Raw genomic sequence first — 21,947 nt, forward strand, 5'->3', positions numbered from 1 at the left:
TGATCGTTTGTTTGTATATGTGTGTGTGTGTGTATGTGTATAGGATGGTTTACTTGGCGCCATGACCAGGTGCTGCGATGTTTGGCCTTAGCATTGGAAGACAAGCGTAACCTGACCAATAAGTTGCCACCAGTTCCATCAAAGCATTACACACAAAAGACAATATTCCACCGTCCAGGAAAGCAACCACGAAGAAAAGGTGTTAATCCTTGTTAATCTGGTAGAGTTAACAGTGCCATGGGAAGATGCTGTGGATGAGGCGTATGAGAGGAAGAAACTGCGGTATACTAGCTGCTGAAGCAGAAGAGCGAGGATGGAGTGTCTGAGTTTACCCAGTGGAGGTGGGTTGTTGAGGATTTGTGGAACACTCTACAACCTGGTTTCTCAGAGAGGTTGGGTTCAGTGGCCAAGAGTTGCGTCGCACAGTGAAGAACTTATCTGAAGCAGCAGAAAGGAGGAGCAGCAACTGGCTTTGGTTGAGATGGAAAGATTCTGGATCAGGATCTCAAGCACAATAGAAAGAAAGCAACGCTGATGTACAGGTAAGTAAACTGGGCTGAGCGGGGGATGGAGGGGGGTGATGCTGGGATGCCAGAATCACTGTTGAGCCCTCTTTAGCTGTTGTGGGCTAGTCAACGAAACAGAGGACGGAAGGTGCCCATTTGAAGACCCCAGAGATGTACCCTACTTAGCTCAATATAGACGGTTGTCATGCTGATACGCTGGGGAGACCGCACTGGGTTGATACCCGGAGCCAGCATCGCATCCATTGTGTGTGCTGATATGCTGGGGAGGCAAAATGAGCTGATCCCTGGAGCCAGCATTACAGTTCAGTTATCAACACCAGACAGAAAGATATCTACATCAGATGGAAATCAACACAAACGGATACAGATGGATCACACTAGTTTACTGCGAAGCTACGTCTTAGTTGGTGCTTTTCTGGCGAGAGCAGAGTTCAAATCAGCATGAAGTTCAACATCTCTCATGTAATAGAAATCTAGTTTCTCTAACAATTATGTAACTTAACCTTTTTCAGGTAAATAGTTTCTGTAATTTTGTAACCGTTTTTAGTTTTTTTTTTCCCACATTGTAATTTGTATTTTCTGTATTTTTCCTGTAAAGTGCTTTGGCATGGCATTGCCATGAAAGGCACTGTATAAATATAAATTGGTTGATTGGTTGTTGAATTGTTTTGTGTGTAGGTGTGGAGTTTGCAGGTTTGAAAGATGGCTGGAAGAAGCTACAAGAAACTGATGGGAGTCCCTGAAGACTACCAGAAAGCCCTTGAGGACCACGAAGGGATGAATCCACAGGAGGAAGATCATCTGATGAAGGAAGAGGATAGAGGTGAAGAGGAATAAGTCATTCCAGATGAGCCCCAGCCCAGCATTTCCACTGTCCAGTAAGTGCATTGTTTACAGTACTCATTGTTTTGATATGTTTGCTTGCATATTCAAAATAGCTTTTTATGTATTCCTACTTGTTTGTCTTTCTTTTATAGTATGGCCACCAAGTCGTCGCAACGCACCGGATCGCTGTCAATAGACAGGTCTGCACCTGCTCACTATAAACCTGATCGCTACCCACTTACCCACACTACAGCCTATATACCTGATGCTTCAGTGGAACCTGCTCCAGTCCACTTTGTCGATGAAGAGAGTGACGCAGAGTCAGGTTTCTTTACATATGAAATCACAGACCACTCCCTTTCAGACCTAGTCATCCTGTAGCAGTTGACATCCCCATGGTTACCCAAGCGCTTCAATCCACCACAGCTAAGTTTACCCGGGAAAAATATTTTTTCCTCCTCTTTTCATGCAGGTTATCATCGCTGATATCTGCATTTAGTTGTAGAAAAACCTAGCTACGGTAATAGTCAAGGCAGTTGGAAAAAATTTACCCCAGAGGAGTTAATGCGATTTACGGGCCTCACAATTTACATGGGCATTGTACGGTTACCTGACGTTCATCGGTATTGAAGCACAGCTTCTTTACATCACTGTTTATGGTCTAGAGAGTTCATGGCACGTGATCAATTCAAGGCAATAATGGTTGCGCTACATATCGTCGATCCCGCCATTGAAAATTACACTGATCAGTTACGCAAACTACGCTACCTCCTCGATCACCTACAAGCCACAAGTTTTAAACTTTATCAGCCAAACCAAAATGTAATTGTTGATGAGCATATGGTTAGGTCTAAATCACAATCAGGCTTTAGACAGTTTATGAAAGATAAACCAACTAGGTGGGGGTTCAAATTGTGGGTTCCAGTAGTGTCAGACAACGGTTACACAATAGATTTTGACATTTACACCGGCAGCCGTGACGATAAGGTAATTGGTTTAGCGAATAAAGCAGTCTTAGAATTGGTCCAGCCACTTGTCTAGCAAGGCTATAATGTATGGTTAGATCATTTTTATACATCATCAAATTTGCTGATAGAATTAAAAAGACTTGGTTGTAATTCTTGTGGCATGTGCAACACAAATTGCATAAACTTTCCTGCTATTCTGAAAGACTATAAAACAATGAGAACATCGGAGCAAGCATTTAAAATAGCTGCAATAAATGTTTACTTATACTGTTAATTTATCCCAGTTTATTTTTTGACAGTTAATAAATGACCTAATGTACGTTTTTAATGTTGTTCAGTTTTATTGTTATTTATTTCATATGAAAGAAAAGTTAGCTAAAAATGTAACCATGTTTTTTGATGGACTTTTTTATTTGACTATTCTTCTTTACAAAACTGTTCAAGCTCTGTCAAGTTCCTTGGGGAGCACTGATGGACAGCAATTAAAGTAATGACACAAATTTAATTGGATTTAGGTCGGGGCTCTGACTGGGCCACTCAAGGACATTTACCTTTTTGTTCCTTAACCACTCCAGTGTAGCTTTGGCCGTGTGCTTTGGGTCATTGTCATGCTGAAAGGTCAACTTCTGTCCCAGTTTCAGCTTTCTAACAGAGGGCAGCAGGTTTTCCTTTTTCTGTACTTTGCTTCATTCATTTTCCCTTCTACCAGGACAAGTGCCCCAGTCCCTGTGGATTAAAAACACCCCCATAACATGATGCTGCCACCACCATGCTTCACAGTAGGGATGGTGTTCTTTGGGTGATGCGCTGTGTTGGGTCTGCACCAAACATAGTGCTTTGCATGTAGGCCAAAAAGGTGCATTTTAGTTTCGTCAGAAAACAAAACTTTTTGCCACATGGCTACAGAACCTCCCAAGTGTTTTTTTGCATACTTCAAAAACGGGATTCAAGGTGGGCTTTCTTGAGTAAAATACAGGCCAGATTTGTGGAATGCTTCAGATATTGTCGTCACATGCACACTTTGCCCAGTAGCTCTTGCAAAGTTGCCATTGGCCTCTTGGTAGCCTCTCTGATCAGTCTCCATCTTACGCAGTCATCTAGTTTGGAGGGATGGCCTGATCTAGGCATGGTCTTGGTGGTTCCATACACCTTCAACATCTTAATAATCGTTCTGACCATGCTCCAAGGATATTCAAGGCCTTTGATATTGTTTTATACTCACCCCTGATCTGTGCCTTTCAACAACTTTGTCTTTTGAAAGTGCCTTAGTGGTCATGGGTGAGTCTTTGCTTTGAAATGCACTGCCCAGTAGAGGGAACCTACAGGAACTTCTGAATTTATCCTGAAATCATGTGAATCACTACAATTTAACACAGGTGGAGGCCACTTAACTTGGTGTGTGATTTTGAAGGCGACTAATTACACCTGAGCTAATTTAGGATTGCTATTACAGGGGGGTGGACACTTATCCAACCAAGCTATTTCAGTTTTTATTTTTAAATCATTTTCTACAAATGTCTAGAATATTTTTTTTACTTGAAAGTTGTGGGGTAGGATGTGTAGATAAAAATTATTGAATTTTATTGCAAAAACTATTAATGCATTTTAATTCCAGGCTATAAGGCAACAAAAGGTGAAAATTTTGAAAGGGGGTGTAGACTTTCTATAGGCAGTGTGTGTGTGTGTGTGTGTGTGTGTGTGTGTGTGTGTGTGTATTTATATATATATATATATATATATATATATATATATATATATATATATATATAGAGAGAGAGAGAGAGAGAGAGAGAGAGAGAGAGAGAGAGAGAGAGAGAGAGAGAGAGAGAGAGAGAGAGAGAGAGAGCGAGCGAGCGAGCGAGTGATGTAAAATTCTTGTACTCAAGTGTTCCTCGTAAAGAAACTTTAGAAGCTTGTCAAAAAGCACTAGATAATATACTAGATAAATCAATACCAACAGCAGAGGTGCTGAACATGATCAAAGTAGTTTTGGAAAAGTTATTTTACATTTGTTAATAAGAATTACAAGCAAAATGATGGTACAACAATAGGATCTAAATTAGGAGTGCATTTTGCCAGTACATACATGAGGAAATGGGAAGAACAATTACTTAGACAATCAGAAAGAGAACCTTTAGAATACATTCGGTTTGTAGATGATATTTTGGGGGTCTGGACACATGGAGGAAAATCTCTTTCTAGTTTCATAAAATGGCGAATGAAATACACAGTAATATTAAGGTGGACCTTCGATAGACAAGAAAAGAAATAGAATTTCTAGATGCCGTAGTAAAACTTGAAGGCGGCTCAATTAAGACTGACCTCTTCTGTAAATCTACAACATGCACCAGCATTTACACATGTCCTCTGCACAAGTAAAACAAAGAAATGTATTAAAAACAAATCTTTTAAAAAAGAGGATACAAAAGAAAGAATTAGAGAGACATAGTTAATTAAAGTGGACAAACTAAAAAAGAGATGATCTACTACATTATAAAAAGAGATAAAAAGGTCAGTAGAGTCCCATTAGTAATGATTTACTCTAAACTTTTTCCCAATATTTCGAAGATAGTTAGGAAACACTTGCGGATTCTACATAATTCAGAAAAATTGAAAACAAGTATTTCTTAAGCCCCCAGTTGTAGCATTCAAAAGAGACGATTATTTAGGTAAAGTTCACAGTAAACATAAAAGAATAACTGGCAGAACAGGTTCTACAAATACTTATACTAGAACATATGGACAAAAGTAAAAATATAATCAAACATAATAACAACACATATCCACTAAATACTAATATCTACTGTAAAAATAGCAATGTTGTTTATGGAATATCCTGTGACAAATACATCCACTACAAATAAGAGGCAAGTACTGGAACCCTACTGAAATAGGATTTTTAATTATTATTATTTTTTTTTTTAAATGCTAAAACAATTGTGACCTATTGAGGCCCTCTGTGTTCTACAGAACTGTACCTACCAGTACCTGAGCTATATTCATATTTACTTAAAGCTTTTGAAAATATTTAACCAGGAAAAGTTTCCCCAGAGATTAAGATCTCATCTGCAAGGTCATTCTGAAAGATGGATACAGTATTACAACCACACAAAATAAATATAATTTTAATTTAATATATTATATTTATTTAATTATTTATTTATATATATATATATATATATATATATATATATATATATATATATATATATATATATACACACACACACACACACACATATATATATATATATATATTATTGTTAAAATAAAGTATAGTAATTGATCAATTTTTCCTGAAAGATGTAACTCATTATTATCTTTCTCGTTCAGTTTCTCAGCGTATTTAATTAAATATGTATCTTTCATTTCAGGAAAAGTGTGTATAATCATTTATAAATTCAAACAAATTATTTATTTTAACATGTCACTGTAGTTTCTTTTAGTATTTCTTATTTAACTCTTCTTAACTTTTGTTCAGTGAGCTAAAGGTCCTGAGAGAGAGAGCGAGAGAGAGAGACACCAGGGCTGAATATTGGATTAAGGGGACATCCAAATAAAAATCAGAAAATGCAGTGTATCTTTAAATAGATTTGGTAGAAATAGCTAAGAAACAAAAAGGCAAATGTTGGAGGGGAGTGGGGTGGATCTCTCGGTGCAAGACAGCCTTGACTTTTAATTAAACATTCTCAGTAGTAAATCAGAGGAATAAAAAAAGAAAATAGCGTATAACAATAAAGGAGTTAATAGATTCTGATGAAGACTTATGCATGTGATTATTTCATTTTGAAGTGTGTAAATAGTGCAAACAGCATCGCACAGAATTCCGAGAGGCCCCAGAATAAGATACAGTAGAAGTACAATATTAGTTGTGCATACATGATGTAAAAAGAGACTATAAATAGCTGTTTCAGCCATTGTATTTTTGATTAGATCATCAGCCCCATTGTCCCCTACTTTCAATATGAATGCTCCCAGGGGGACATACCTCAAATTCCATAACTTTAAGACGACCAGGCCGAAACCAAAAATGAAGTTCTTACAAGGCCTGGCAATGGCCCAAGTTTCACTCAGCCAGCAACACAGGTTTGCAGGGCATTCGGTACAGTGCTTCCATTTCCTGTCACTAACCAGGGGGAATTGGCCAAGTTTATCAGCAGGCGCCCAGGAGATTAAATATAATGAAAATAAGCCTTTCAGAAAGTGGGGACATTCGTGTGGTTTCCATCACCTAGCAACCGGTGCTTGACCACTCTCCTTTGTGTTCACTTATGTTAAGCTTTTGCCCCCTCATTAGTCACATTCCTTTAGGTTAGGTATTAAAAGATTAGGACATGCACAAATCATGCAAAATGTAGTCACTTGTTTGTTTACTTATATTTTTTTCTTTTTTTAACAGATGTGTTGAGATATTTAAAGAATGCAATAGGCCTATAAAGGCAATTAACTTATGGTTTTAAGGTAGTATCTGCTATGTTTAAACTCAGTAGCACCTCTTTTAGAGCAAAGATAATGCCATGCTTCTGTACATTTGTTTTCATTCTATGAAATAGATTGCATGCTTGAAGGCAATGCATGTTGCCTGCTTGTATTAAGGGGAAGTCCAATTTCACTTTTTCTTTTTTTAATTTAAAATACTTTATTGCAAATAAAGGTAAACGTCACTATTTTCTTCAGCAATGATGCCAGTGTTTTTGATCCTTCTAAGGCTATTGGTTTTTCTACAAAACTGCTCCACTCAATGTCTTGACTTAAGGTAAACTATTGTATTTCAGGAACATCTTTGGTTACCTATTAAATACTGCATGAAATGTCACTAGAAGGTGATAATTGTGTAAATGATAAATAATTTGTGCAAAATGTCAGAAAGAAATTAATATTGTATCCAAGATACTTCCTCGATACTTACAAAAACTGGAAAATAACATTGAGCAGCTAGAAAATTTGAATACTGTATGACAGGGGTGGGAGTAATCCATCTATAGACAATTTTCCATCTTAAAAATATTCTGGGAACTGAAAAATGCGTGTGTTTGGAAAGTGTACTGTAGCAATGGCAGGCGTTGGCGAGCAAAAGCTGATTTCGGAAGCAAAAACAAAAATTTGTTTTCATCATCTTGCAATTTACCTTGAAAAACATGCACTTTATTTTCCTTACAGCATTTTACACTGTAAAGTCATACTTTTATCAGAGCCATGGATTTGGTTACTATGGCAACAGGGTCAAACAAATTCCGACCACGATACTAGTCTGTACATCTAGCGAGTCAGTGGTATGTTACAATTTACCAATTTGAAGGTATCTGTGGTTTTAAAACTTCATAATTATTTCTACCTAGTATTAGAAATGTAAAGAACAATACAAAAACTGTCATTTACGGTTTGCCTATCGTGTATACGGTTTATTGATTTAAAAGGCAGCAAAATATGGAAATTGCATGTTCCTTTTCAATAGTATCTCAACATCATTTTAGAAGGTTTACAAAACTTGAAAATGTTGCTGAATTTGTCACAAGGTTGTTTTAAAAAAAATCTATTTGTCTGCTTATTATGTTGTTTTGCAACCAACACATTTACAGAGCATTGATGCATTTTTAAAGATTGTTTCAATACAGACTCGAGGTTCAATGTTTGAATGCTGTTTGACCTTTGATGTAGTGCAAACACTTCCCAGATTAGCTCAAAGATATTCTATTTAATAGAATTGAAATAAATAGAATATTTTAGGTTAGCTGTACCTGAGAAAATGCAGTGAAAACGAGCAGTCATATTTAGCTGGAAAAGAGGTATTTTCAGCCCAGTAATAAAATTTGAAGGCAGCAGGAGCATAGTTTGCGTGTTTTTCAATTTTTTAATTTTTTTTTTTTTTTTGGTATTTGCTTGACAGGCGCCCTTATGAACAGTGACTTAGAGGTAACAAGTTATTACAATAAACTAAGAACCAAGCAATACAGTGTTTTTGTTTGTTTTGTTTTTTAGTTCTTTGTTTTATAAAATGAAACAATTTGTGCACTTACTGCGCACAGTGTATTTGTTTCTGTAGGTTGTATACGCATATTTGCTTTGTATTTGTAGTGTATAGGCTACATGCAACTACTGTTAAAATATAAACTGCTGAAAATGTTCGCCTTGCTTCACTCGACACCATACATTTTCAGTCTTGGCTACTTTGCTCTGCTCCCACCCCTGTGTGTGGTGTTCAACTTGCTAAAGATAACTGTGTGGAAGAATGACGTTACATACAGCGAAATAAAAATATTGTAATTCTGTAGAAATGTTTTAAATTTGAAGAGACTTTAGTTTATTTGTTATTATTATTTTAAATTTAAACTTGCACAGGCAAGACATTAAAGACATGATACTGCTTCAATGATTTAAAGGGGCATACATTCTGTCACTGCACTTATATTTCTTGAGCGTAAACCTGATAAGTTTCTGGCTGAGAAGAATGCTAATGTTTAAATAGATGTTTAGAGTACAGTATACAATATCATGTTATATTATATTAATAATAATAATAATAATAATAATAATAAATAATAATAATAATAATATAAACTTGCATTCAACATTAATACAAATTATTTGTATCCGCCAACGTGTTTTACAGATTTATGCTCTAATGGAGTTAATTGCGGCATAAGTTATAACAAACATTTAATTTCTTAAACAATCATACAGTTTAGGTAGCGTTGCTATTGTAATATAACATTTTAATTGTATGGCTCTCCATTTTCAGTAAACATACAGCTGTCACCACTGATGAAACACAAATCCAGTAAGGAACATGTTGCAGCTGAAAAGCAACACCTTCTCAGAAAAGCTCAGCCAGACGATGGTATTCGTGACCAGGACATCCTAGAATCTGAACCTGCCACTGCCAAACCGATTTTGTTTTGCGCTGTACACTGGGCAGCCAAGGAAGGTGTTGCAACAGTCAATAGCATATTATGTCTTCAGAGAACAAATGGGCTGGACAATCGTTTTCAGAGCTTGAGTTGGGATACAGTAAGTGACATTCAGTGCAGCTTAGTGAATCTTATAAATGCAGACTTACAGAAAGAGCTAAAGAACATTCATGTGTTTGGAGTAGCCGTGGATGAGACAACAGATTTGGCAGTGCAGAAAAATATGGTTGTTTACTTCCGCTGTGTATGTGAAGGAGAAGCTGTAACAAGGCTTTTAGCAAAAATTAGATTGTCAGATGGCAAGGCCAACAGAATTGTTGAAGAATTGGTCAACAAATTAAAATACTCAGCACACTCATATAACGGTGAATTTAGGCTCAGATCGTACAAGTGTGACGAAGGGCAGAGAAAATGGGGTCAGAATCAAGCTCAAAACGGAAGTTTCACCTTTTCTTGTGCATTTCCACTGCTTAGCACACAAACTTGCTTTGGCTTGTGCAGCAGCAGCAAAAGCTGACCCATTTATGAGCAAGTTCAGAAGGTTTTTCTCCACATTGTATTATCATTTCTCCAGCTCTTCTGTTAGGTACGCAAAGTTACAAGAAGTTCGGGATATGCTGGGTGAAATTTAACTAGCATTAAAAGAACCGATCACAGTAGGATGGCTCAGCTTTAGAAATGCTGTGTATGCCGTTAACAAATGCTACTCCTCTATTCTGCTTACCCTGTCTCAATTATCTTCTGATGGGAACCCAGTGGCGCAGTCCCTAGCAGTGTACTTTGACTTTAAGATTGCATTAGTCACGTCCTTTATGCTAGATGTGCATGACAAAGCAGCTATGTTGTGCAAACATTTCTAAAAATGGCTTTGGAGAGATTATGCCAGTGGTGGAGGCACGTGTGTCAGGGCTAGATGCCTTAAATGAAGTAGATGGCCATCACGTCAGAATTTAGAACTGGAATGTCTGTAAGTAAAAATGTAATTGATCTACTGAACTACAGTGACAAAGCAGAGAGCGAATTTCAGTCTCTGAAAGTGCAATACATTGATTCTCCGAAAGAATGCATCCTTCAGCAAGTAAATGCTGACCCTTCTTTAGTAAGTCTACTTAAGAGTTTTTGCAATCTGCTTGATCCGGCAACCTTCTCTTGGTCAGGAGAGCATGGAGTGAAAGATGCTTTAGAACATGTGAACAGAGTGCAAAGGGACACAGAAGAGTATGATCCTCGTATAAATGGTAAAACCCTGAAGGTAGAGTTGGCAATGGTAAACAGTATGTTGAGTGGAAGCTACAAGAACATGACAAGTCTCCATTTTTTGTAAAAGAATAATAACTTGCACTCAAACATTGTTCCAAATTTTGCACTCCTCTGTGTCTCAAGTGTGGAGTGTGAAAGAGAGATTAGTACCCAAAATAAAATCTATACAAAATCCAGGTGTTCTTTGAACATACACATTGAACAGATAAATGGACATTGTTTTGCTTGGTCCACCACTTGAGAAATACAACTTCAAACAAGCTGTTGCACACTGGAAAGAAAGAAAACATAGGGAAGCAAGATTGTTTAAGCCATACAAAATCAGAAAAACAAACAAATAAAATCTCTGCTTACTGTGGTGTTTTAAAATAGAAATACATGCCGTTTGATTTCAGCATTTCTGTCAGATTGTATCTGTAAACTTCATTGTTGTAAATAAAACAAAGACTGGTCAAAACATTTAGTTCGAAACTAACAATTTCGTTTTATTATTTTTGTTAATTTGTTACTTGACCAGTCCCATTTTCCCATTGGAAATAGTGATATTTTGAAATATCACTGTCCTGGTCACAAAAGCAAAGTATAATAATAGCCATTTTCTATACTTTTGAGGCATAAGCAATTAGGAAATAACACTTACTACCCAGGAACAAAAATTGTGTTACATAGTGTAACCATTGTGTACCCTCTCTTTAAAACAAAACACCGGGAAGCTGGCTCTTCCAAGTGTGTCCACATGTAGCAGTCCTAGTTTAAGATAAGATATTAAACACCTGGCTCTTAATGGGATGCACTGTACATAGTGCGGTGAAAAAGTAGATCACTGTTAATTATTTTAGTGGAGTTATTTGTCACAACAGTTTGCCTAAAGACTTTTAAACTTTATTTATCATTTTTACCCCAATTGCTGCCGTGGATGGGTAGAACATCAGAGTTGAATTACAGTACAACTTATGGCTGAATTTATTAATTCAAAATGTTGGCTTCAAAGCGACCGATATATTTGGCATTTTAAAACAGTATATGATGAGGAAACACTTCTGATTTAAAATGTCATAAATATTTATGTCTACAAAAAACATATCTCTGCAAAGTTCTCATTTAATATGCTAGCTTATTATAGCCCATTACAATAATACATGTGACTATGACAAGACTCTTACATTTGAATTAAATCAGTATGTCGAAATAATGCAGCAACAAAGTAATCAGACAAACAAAACTCATTTAAATACATGCACAGAAATGAAGCTACCTTAATAAAAAATAAACAGACCTGCTCACAGAAGCATCTTCCACATATTCTCACTAAGACTACAAGTGCTAGGCTACAACAATCCTTCTAAGACAGCTCTAACCACAGACATCTGAACACCCAGACCAAGTATGAAGCTGCAGTTATCCCACTGAGGGCTACCAGAATCAGGTAAGTCTCAACATAACTTTTAATTTCTATTTGGTTTTATCTTTTGTTGGTATCGTTTGAATTAAAATTTTACGATAGTCGGTGTTGGTTCTGTTTCAATAAATAATACCGGTTAGATCCCTAGTTTAATCATAAATAAGTGCCCCCCCCCCCCCACACACACAAAAAAAAAAAAAAAGATATACTGAGACAAATTTTCAGATATTTGAACAGATGCTGCTTACAACATATCTAGGGGCAAAAATAACGATATTCGTTTTTTTTTTCTTTGGTTTAATACAGTAGTGTTAATGTGGTAGTTATCAAGGTAGTATGTGTACATTATTAACTGCTATCCCAGAGTTTGGTGGTATGTTAACATTTTTGGCTGCAGTCCCGGGAATTCATTCTTTCCGGTCAGGAAGTAGCAGGTGTGCCACGGTAAGTCAACAGTTACACCTATTATTCTTACTGGAGTGTTCCCCGGAGCAAAGTTACAGACACTGGCTGCTCAGGTTGCTTGGATACGGTCTGCTTGGCATCAAGTGTGTCTGGGATGAACCAGCTCAATGGCCTATCAGTTTTCTTAAATCATCATTTTTTACCTTTATGTATATTGTGACAGCAAGAAATAAAACAGAACAGCATTTCACTCATTAGTGTATTGCTTTGGCTAGCGTATGTGTAGACTACACACATCATATCATATTTTATTTTGCCTATACTTATTCTCTTATCCACCAGGACCATGGGTCTTGAAATTGCACCTCTTAATAAATAATGTGTAAATGTTTAATATAAGCATGATTTTATTAACTTATTATCATTACAAGTCATTTTAGAAATAGTGGTGAGCGGGTATATCTGGATTTCTGTCTTTTAAAAACAGGTCAGTGCTTTTTCAAGCTGCTCGTTGATAGCTGGAATTTTATTTCTGGGATATAAATAGAAAATGCACAAAGGGTTGGCTCAGGTAATCCAACAATGAGACGGGTCTCTCCGAAATGGAAAAACAAGAAAATGGCAAAACACAACACCAAAAAAACCCCCAAAAAACCAAACTTAAATTGAAAAAGAATGCATGTACAACACAATGAAGAAGTTTAAACAATGAAATGGACCTTTAAGGTTAAAAGGGGCTACTGTCGCAGAACAATATGCAAAGCCTTCACTGCAGGCAAAAATATATAATTGGTCAGCTATATAATGCTTTGTAACATTTCATGACTGCAATGTTTCGTTACAGTGAATAAGAGTGTGAACAATAAGACAGTCAGTAATGTACTGAAACAGTATCTGCTACTTTACCATATAGTACAGTCTACCCCACTTAAGTGTATATCCGGCAGGTGTATTCCATTCCAAAATCCAAAATTTACCCTGTTTAAGTGTACATTTCTATTCAATTGACAAGTAGGCTAAACTTACACGTAGCTGTGTGGCAAGACTATGAATGGATAGTTTTCAGAATGAATATATAGGCCTGTATGATAAACATCTGCAATGTACATGCAGCACTAAAGTAACAATTCTTTCCATGTAATTCTTTAAAGTAAAAAGGGGTATTTTGTGAATGTGCACTGTTTACCATTTACTGTACATCTGCACATTTAAATCTAAACTAATGGTTATGTGCATTTTCAAGCAAAATAATTGTAGGCATAATTACATGAAGCCTTAAATAAATGGTAAATACTTAAGACTAGCAATTAATTTTGTTATGGTGCAGTAATATTTTATAATAAAAATTGGGACCAACCCGCTTAGGTGTATACCCCGTTTAAATGGATAAATATTTGTGAAAATTAGGTTACACACTTAAGAGAGACAAACTTCACTATACAGTTCAACCCACTGTATCATAGGCATGATGTTTAAAATCTGTAGCCACTTGACAATAGGATAGGTCTGTATAAATGGGCTGTCCCTGTCAAATATATAAAAGCAGTTTCAAACATGATGGATAAGACAGCAAAACTGACTAAAAAGGGAAAGACTACAGGCAGCCGTTAGGCAAAAACTTCAGTAATTACACAAATTACTGATATCAACAATGTATGGAACACCAAAAGCGGATGACTAGGATATGTACAACTGTAGAAAAAGGATTTTGCTGTACTGAGGAATTTAGTCATATAGCCTTTCAGACTTTTTTTTTTTATTATTGTTTTTTTGAAACATGAAATCAATGCCATCCTTGCTGTTCCCGGTTTCCCTACTGACAGTTATGGCAGGTGTTTAGCAGTTTGTTATTATAACAGAAATGATCAACTTCTATTTTGTGAAACTTTTTCACTACAGTAGGTAGCAAAATAGTGTTGACACTATCAATCTCCACAGCTGAACAAAGTGAATTGCTTATCGATATGATGATGTCTCAAATTGGAAGGCCCTGTATTCAGCTCTGTACACTGAAAAGGTAAACAAGCTTTTTGGGGATTTGAACTGATCAGTGCTAGGCGTCTTGCTCGATCGTGCTAGGCTCTTTCATCTGCAGCATATTAATCATGTTTATTGTTTTATTTTATTAGTGTGCCCTTCTTACCACGATTGTGGTAAAAATGTAACAAACAGATCAAACAGAAATGCGGACTCTTGGTCAACATTTGTTTATCCATCTCAATACTTCTACTCTGAGCACAGATCTGCCTTTCACTGTTCTCAAAAGCAAACTTGAAAAGCCTTTGACTAATTCCACTTTCTTTATTTGCCTACAACACCTGCTCACAACACTAGAGTCACCACCTCTGGGGTATGAAAAACGGGACATCTGAACAGAAGAGGGGTTGTTAAAAGTTTAAACTCTCTATAAATCCTATAGTCACTCAATATGTAACATTGATAATAGTACTATTATAACAGTGACAACCAATTCATATTCTGTGTCTATTGCAGCAAAACTTGCAAAAGTCTACCGGAAGCAATAATAGCAGTACATCATTTAATGTTCAATTTTTAAATGTTTCATTTTTCAATGTGTCCATTTTTCGTTAAGTATATGAAAAACTACAAAGCGGTATGTAATTCAATATGTTAACGCAACATTATTCAGCAGGTTTCATTCGACGTTATGAAGCAAAATTAGGTAATTCAATGGGTGATGCAAAACTTTTGGCTATAGCTGTACCATTTATCTGAATAGTAAAAACAGAACAGCAGTTACATTTATATTAAACTTTGTGTTTTTGGGAAGGGTCTGCTAGAGCTGTCGAAAATAAATACTATTTAAACATTTAGAGTGATCTCCACAACTGCTGTTTTGTATCCCACAGAATCTAGCTGGATGTCAAAAATGGACGTTAAGGAGGCTAATCTGCTCCCTTACCCTAAGAGTAATCAGGCAGTATGGGGATGCTCACATTGACACTGCTGTGCTTTTCTAGAGCATCTTAGCAATGCACAACCCTTGCTGTAAAACTGTGTTTGAAATCTGCAAAGCAAATCCAACAGCACTAAGAATAAACAGCTTTAAGTCATTTTAATTTTGAACTGAAAAGGAATAGGTGCATCATTAAAATTACATCTAAAGCTATACTAATAATGATCATAAAAAAAGGATGAAAGGGTACATGGGGAGCGATAGATCACAATTATACTCACTATTGCTGGATTTGAGGTCCCGGTGAATGATGGGCACAACTGATTCTTCGTGTAGGTAGTGCATGCCTCTGGCTATCTGTACAGCCCAGTTAACCAGGATGTGGGGAGGTATTCTGCGCCCAGCCAAAGCCCGATTCAAGGTCCCTCCTTGGGCATATTCCATTACAAGGCACAGATTGGGTTCCTGAAGGCAAACCCCTTCGAGTTTAATGATATTGGGATGTTGCAGCATTGAAAAGAGTTTTGCCTCCTGCTTCACGCTGGCTGCTGCGGCAGTGATGTCCTCGTCCGGGTCATACCGCGCTGCCTTTACGGCTACCTCCTGCTCTATCCACGTTCCCCTGTACACTTTGCCAAACCCTCCGACCCCAATTATTTCTTCCAGCGTCAGCTCGCTAAAACTGATCTCTACAGGGGAGCTCCGTCCACCATTGTCCACTCCCACAACACTGCTTGATCTATGGTATATGGCGGGTTTGTAGGTAACATAATTGGAGGGGAATATCCCGACCCGATGGTTGATTTTGCCAGTCCACCAGCCTTCATCACCGGAGATGGAAGCGTCCTTTGAAAGCACCTCGACCACATCCCCCCGCCGCAGACTAAGCTCATCCTCCCCGCTGGCTTCGTAATCAAACACCGCAGTCCAGAGAGGATTTGAGCAGACAGAAGCGGAGTGAGCTCTTTGGCTGGAGGTGGGGGACCCATTCCAAGCACTGTCATTGCTGCTCGACCGTCTTTCACCGTTTTGGAAACCGGCCTGCGAGTGAGCCATCTCTGGGCTGTAGCCTCACCATAGGGGGCCGAGTTGTGGAAGCAAAATAGAGCTACCACCAGCCTCAAATTACCATATCACTGTGAATCAGAAGGCAAAGAGAACTTTGCAATTTACACTCAGTCCTTGTAGTTTGCAAAATTACATCCATCCAGGCATACTGAAACGATTACACCGAGGTAATGTGATTACAAAATAATATCAAGTGATAATGGCTGTCACCATAATTAGGTATAAACAATGTACATTCGTACTTTTCTGCAGCGCATAGATTTTCTTGAAAACGAAAAAATAACTATTCTGCCTAGCAAGCACGTGAGATGACACCATCTACGTTCGATTAATACTACCACTTTAATAATAATAATAATAATAATAATAATAATAATAATAATAATAATAATAAGCAAACACGAAAAAAGCTTAACCAGGAATTCGAGCAGACTATAGGTAAGGTGCTGACGCGAGACAAGGCAATGTTTATTTTTTAGAGGAAAAAAAGTCGCTTCAGATTTATGTCTCACTGTTATTAAGCATATTTTCCAATTCTGCTGCTACAGAATCAATCGAGTAGTAACCTTAATAGAACAACGCCTTAATTGCAGTCCCAGTCTAGCTAAAAATAAAACAATACCCCTCAGCCCTTCGTCTCCTACCCTGTAATAACTGTGTTTGACAACTGCAAAGTTCATACATTACTTTCAATATTTTTTCCGAGGCCATTCATTCTTCTTGGGCTTCATCCTTTCAACCTGAACGGGTCCAAATCAAAAACCTCTATACGTGTATTATCCAAATGCACCCGGAAAATACTGTATCTCCCCCCTCCCCCCCTCCCCCCCTCCCAACTCAAAACAATCACCACAACACCGCCATCACTCCCGGACTCCAACCTGTCTGACCCCAAGCAAAGGGAAATAGTGGGTGAGCGATTGGGCGGCACATGAACACGTGACCAGTAATCTCTGTGTAAAACAAAAAGGGGAGGAGTTACCTTTTAAAAACCTATTCCTCTGTTCTGCAGGTCTAACCTGCGGGAATCATACAGATAAGTTTTAGTTTAATGGTGTAACTGGTATTTTCTTGTAAATTAGTCATGACTATTGAGGCCACATGGCAGAAACAGAAAATGGTACAAAGTGATTATAAACAACAAGAATAGGTTGTAGCTGACAAAATATGTTGATAAATCCTACCTAGCATGCACTTTCTTCACTATATAGGTCTCAAAAGGACAATGCAAACATATGTTTATTTTAAAACATGGTACCTGGTACTACACAAAATAAACAAATAATTATCAGTTTGCTTGCCTTGTCTTCCAGGAAGTGCACATGTACCTCTTAGGTCATGTACCTCAGAACAAAGCTGGTTTGGTACTAACAGGAAATAAGGTCCTGAAGGGGTAGGGACCATTTCACTCTCCTGGTGAAATGACCATGAAAAATGCAAGACTATCAGAAGCAAGGCCAGCAAACATAGATTTATTTAATCTAGTGTAGTTCCAGATATCAAGATTTGAAATGAAAGTACATGTTTGCAAAAGCATTATTTTCAAAACTACAAATGCGAGATCCGATTAGTGTAATAAGTGCGTAATGTGGAACATTATTTTTTAATTATTTTGTTAGCTACAATCACTTTACGTTAACTAATATTTCTCACCCATACCAATTTGCTCTTTAATCTTTAAAAATGGGCAATACATTTTTTTTAAAAATTTCAGGCAGCAAGTAAAGTTGCACTTTAGAACAGACAGTCAACATAATAACAGACAGTCAACCTCAAAATTGGTGCAAATTATGGAAACAAATGACAGCACTGTAGTCATTATTGACTGTTGGTTCCAGTAGTTAAGTTAGTTTTGGTATCTCTGAGATAAGAAGTAAGATAAGATAAGATAAGATAAGATATTTAAGTAAGAAGTATCCTACTTAAATGCCGGAAGTGTATGTGTTTGCTCAAAGCTGCAAGAGTTAATTGTACAGGGTTAGTTGAATCACATGTTCCACTACACAAGCTGATTCATCTTATCACTAACAAAAAAAGATGGATTCTAGCAGCATAATAAAAAAAAAAAAAAAAAAAAACTGGCATAAGGACAATGCAGTCAACCACACAGAAGTCCAAATTACTGTATATACCTTTCTATCCAAACTATTTGGGATGTAAGTACCTCAGCAAATCTATAAACCCTGTTGATAAATGTCCATAAATCAAACATTCCCCTTTCCTTTTTTTTTTTTTTTTTTTTTTTTTTAAATGATCATTGTATTATCTCTGAAGCTGTGAGAAAATGGGAATATTCTTTACAAATGGGACAGACAAACGAAAAAACTAATAGAGCTAAAACCTATTCAGCTGTTAGGGTTTTTGTTTTGTTTTTTAGGGACAGAATCTCTGGTAAAAAACAAAAAAAAAACGACATTAGTTATTAGGCTTGGTAAATTATGATCAAAGCAGACACAATGACAGAGAATGTGTCACAGCTGACAAACCACGGTGTCTGTGTTGCTGTAATTTGTTTCCCACTGTGTGCACTGTGCACTGTTTTGTTGAATCTGCTGTGCTGAAACCCTTGTTTTTTATTTTGACTGCACTATCTGTGCTCCTCCACTGCAGTTTTACTAGCACTGTTGAGTAGGTACCACCTTAAGCGTACTGCATGACCGGAGATTGGGTGAGCAAGGGGAAGGGGTTGTATAAAGGGGGTGGCTAGAGAACTTGGAAAAGGAAGCAAAAGGGAGAGCCCTGGAGGCATGGAAGGACAGGTGTCTGAGTAAATGGCATGAAGAAGCTGAAGAAGCAGAAGAAGCAGAAGAAGCAGAAGAAGGATGATCTGAGAGTGGTGGTGTGGAATACGAATGGGAACTTTGTACTTTTGGACCACTTTGGATATGGGAACTTCATTGGAGCATCGGTAATATAGCCATTTGTTTCGTGACTTTGTTCTCTTTGTGGTCGGATTGGGACTGTGTTTTGTTTATCTTTGCTACAATTGTCTTTATATATTTTTTGGTTTCTTTTTGGCTGTATTACCTCTCTCCTAGTCTCTATACTGCACCTTATTTGACTCTACCTGGCGCATAACTATTATTATACATCCGGGCTGGGGAGACAAAAAGGTGGAGACACGCAAGGGCACAAGTTCAGCTAAAGGAAAGTAACCAGCTTCACTGGATTTAGGAGGAATTGTGAACCTGCTTACCTGTATTTCCTCTTTCCTGAAAGCTACCTTTTGATCTTTCCCAGGTTTCCTGGGATCTCCTCTCTCTAGATTCGGCGGTGGAATGGAGGACGGTTCCGGTGAGTGTAACGCCTCCTGGAGGCTGACAATTTCAGGCAGGGATGGTGGGGGAAGTGTAACACAGCCCACACCCCCCCCCCCCCCCCCCCCCCCTTTGGAAATCTTAGATCTTTTCCGTTCCTTTGCAGTATTCTGGACTATTAACTACAAACTGCATTATTATTGCACTTTGTCTCATTTGCTGTGATTTAGTAATTGAGTGTTTTTACCCGTGGGAGGGTAGCTCCAAGTAGTAGTAGTATTTCTAGACTTTGTATTTTGTTCTTTTTAGTGGGAGCTTCCTTGTGTGTGTGTGTGTGTGTGTGTGTGTGTGTGTGTGTGTGTGTGTGTGTGTGTGTGTGTTCTTAAAGTGAACCAAACCCTGTGGAGAATGTATAAAGTTTGTTTTTATTAATTTTAAACTTGTTGCCTGTGTGTGTGTGGAAACCCAGGGATCCAAAAATTTTTCTTAGTATACTAATACGCATTTACTATGACAGGTAAGAAATTAAATATGTAGATGTTAGAAATTATCCCTTTTAGTGGGGAGCTCAAGAAATATAATATTTTGAAAAATACACTCATAATAGTGTAGCATGCCACACTCAAAAAGTACAATTAACGGGGCAGGATCATGGGGCAGCTGTAAAATCTGAGAGGGTCTCAAATAGTTGTCCAAAAATTGGAATGAGAGGCAAAACGTGAATCAACCGAGCACAGACAGAGGAGTGCACTCGAGAGAATGGACTTCTCTTCATCCACAGAGAGATCCAAACGTAGATTCTGCTACTATAGACCCTTCAGTGCAGGGAGGGTGAGACACACTGGCCTTTTCAACTTAACAGGTTAAATGCTTTGCATTATAGAGAAAATAAGATACACTGAGAAATTCTACACTGCCTGGTTACCCTATGCATTGTGATCAACTCCTTTCTTTGATTTCCCTGCATGTTTTATGACTCTTATCCTTTTTATACCTTACTCTCTTTCACCTTTTATTTCATGTGTTTTGAGAACCATATTATTTGATTACTGCTATATTGTGTTCTGATTTAGTTTGGTTTATTTTGCTATTACATTTAAATTGAATAAATTAAATAAAACAAACAATGGTGTATAATATATTTACTAAGGCTTTAAAAATGCTATTGCCTCTCAATAGCAGACCAGGGGAATGGCCAAAATGCTATAAGTTCACTTTCTATGTTACTTGCAATAGGACACAATCTAAGCTTTCCACTAATATTTCATGCTGCAAAATGTGAACCTATGGAGGATCAGATGAGGTTTTATTACCTGCAAGATAGGAACTGCCATACTTGTATTCAGAATATTGCAATATTCAGCATTGTCCTTTTGTGTAAACATAACTGGAAATGTAATTTACTTATCTATAACTACAGGTCTGCAGGGTTTAGTTTGCCGTTCATTCACTAACAACCTGTTCTTTCATAATTCATTTTAAAATAGATCAAATATCCCTAAAGCCAAATAATGTCACTGGATGGATTTTGGCTCCTCCAGCCGGGACAATCCTGGCAGTGGAAATTCTGCTGGTGGTAGCGACAATGGTGACAGCGCACCGGCAGGCTCCTCCAGCTGGGGCAATGCTGTCAGCGGAAATGCTGCCAGTGGCAGTGCTGGCAAAGGCAATGCTGATAGCGGTAAGGCTGGCTCCTCCTGCAAAGGGAAGCTTGGCAGTGGTGCACTCCAGAAGTGGTGCTGGTCGCGGCCATGCTGCTGTCAGTGCAGGACACTCCAGCAGTGGTGGCACCGCTGCATACTCCGACAGTGATGGTGGCGCTGACAGCAGTAATGCTGCCCTCAGCGCAGAACACTCCAGCAGTTGATGACAAGCAGGTATCCACGGGCAGTGATGTGCAGGCATCCCCTGGTGATGGCAAATAGGCCTCCCTAGGCGTTTCAGGCTCCACAGCCCTAGACGTTGCAGATGTGGCAGCCCTAGATGTTGCAGGTAGAAGCAGCTGCAGCTCCTCTTCCTCTGGTGGTAGAGGCAGTGGCAATAGTGACCTCAATGCAGGGCACTCTGGCCACTGTTTCTACTCCCCCTCCTCCTGGAGGGGGAAGTTGACCATGAAGTGCCCCACCCCCCACAGGTAGGGCACCAAATGAAGACCTTTAGAAGGCGGGGGTAGGCATCCCAATGGCCCGCTGATAGGGGTTCATCCTCCATTCCTGGGAGGAGGCAGTTGGCCGGGAAATGCCCACACTCCCCACAGGCAGGACCAACTCGAGACCTCGAAGGCAGAGGTAGGCTTCCCAGTGGCTCTACTTCTGGCTAGTTGGCAGGGGTGTGGAGTATTCTGGCTGTAGACGGTTGCAGTAGAGACAGCGGTCCTTCTTCCCTTTTTGGTGCTGGATGCTCAAGCTTC

At 38.2% G+C, this 21,947-nt stretch overlaps 1 protein-coding gene across 2 annotated transcripts in view; it reads right to left on the reverse strand.

Moving 5' to 3' along the window:
* LOC121316065 (mitogen-activated protein kinase kinase kinase 21-like) overlaps nt 1-17,085 on the reverse strand; it is a 41,454-nt gene extending 24,369 nt beyond the window's left edge. For both annotated transcript variants that reach the window (XM_041250796.1, XM_041250795.1), the window contains exons 1-2: nt 16,968-17,085; nt 15,494-16,348 (exon numbers count right to left, since the gene is read on the reverse strand). In XM_041250796.1, the coding sequence (XP_041106730.1) occupies nt 15,494-16,268 (775 nt within the window). In that variant the 5' untranslated portion in view covers nt 16,269-16,348; nt 16,968-17,085. The remainder of the gene's footprint in view (nt 1-15,493; nt 16,349-16,967) is intronic.
* Nucleotides 17,086-21,947: the final 4,862 nt, after the last annotated feature.

Source organism: Polyodon spathula, chromosome 5 (genome assembly GCF_017654505.1).
Source record: "Polyodon spathula isolate WHYD16114869_AA chromosome 5, ASM1765450v1, whole genome shotgun sequence".
In the NCBI taxonomy this organism is placed as follows: domain Eukaryota; kingdom Metazoa; phylum Chordata; class Actinopteri; order Acipenseriformes; family Polyodontidae; genus Polyodon; species Polyodon spathula.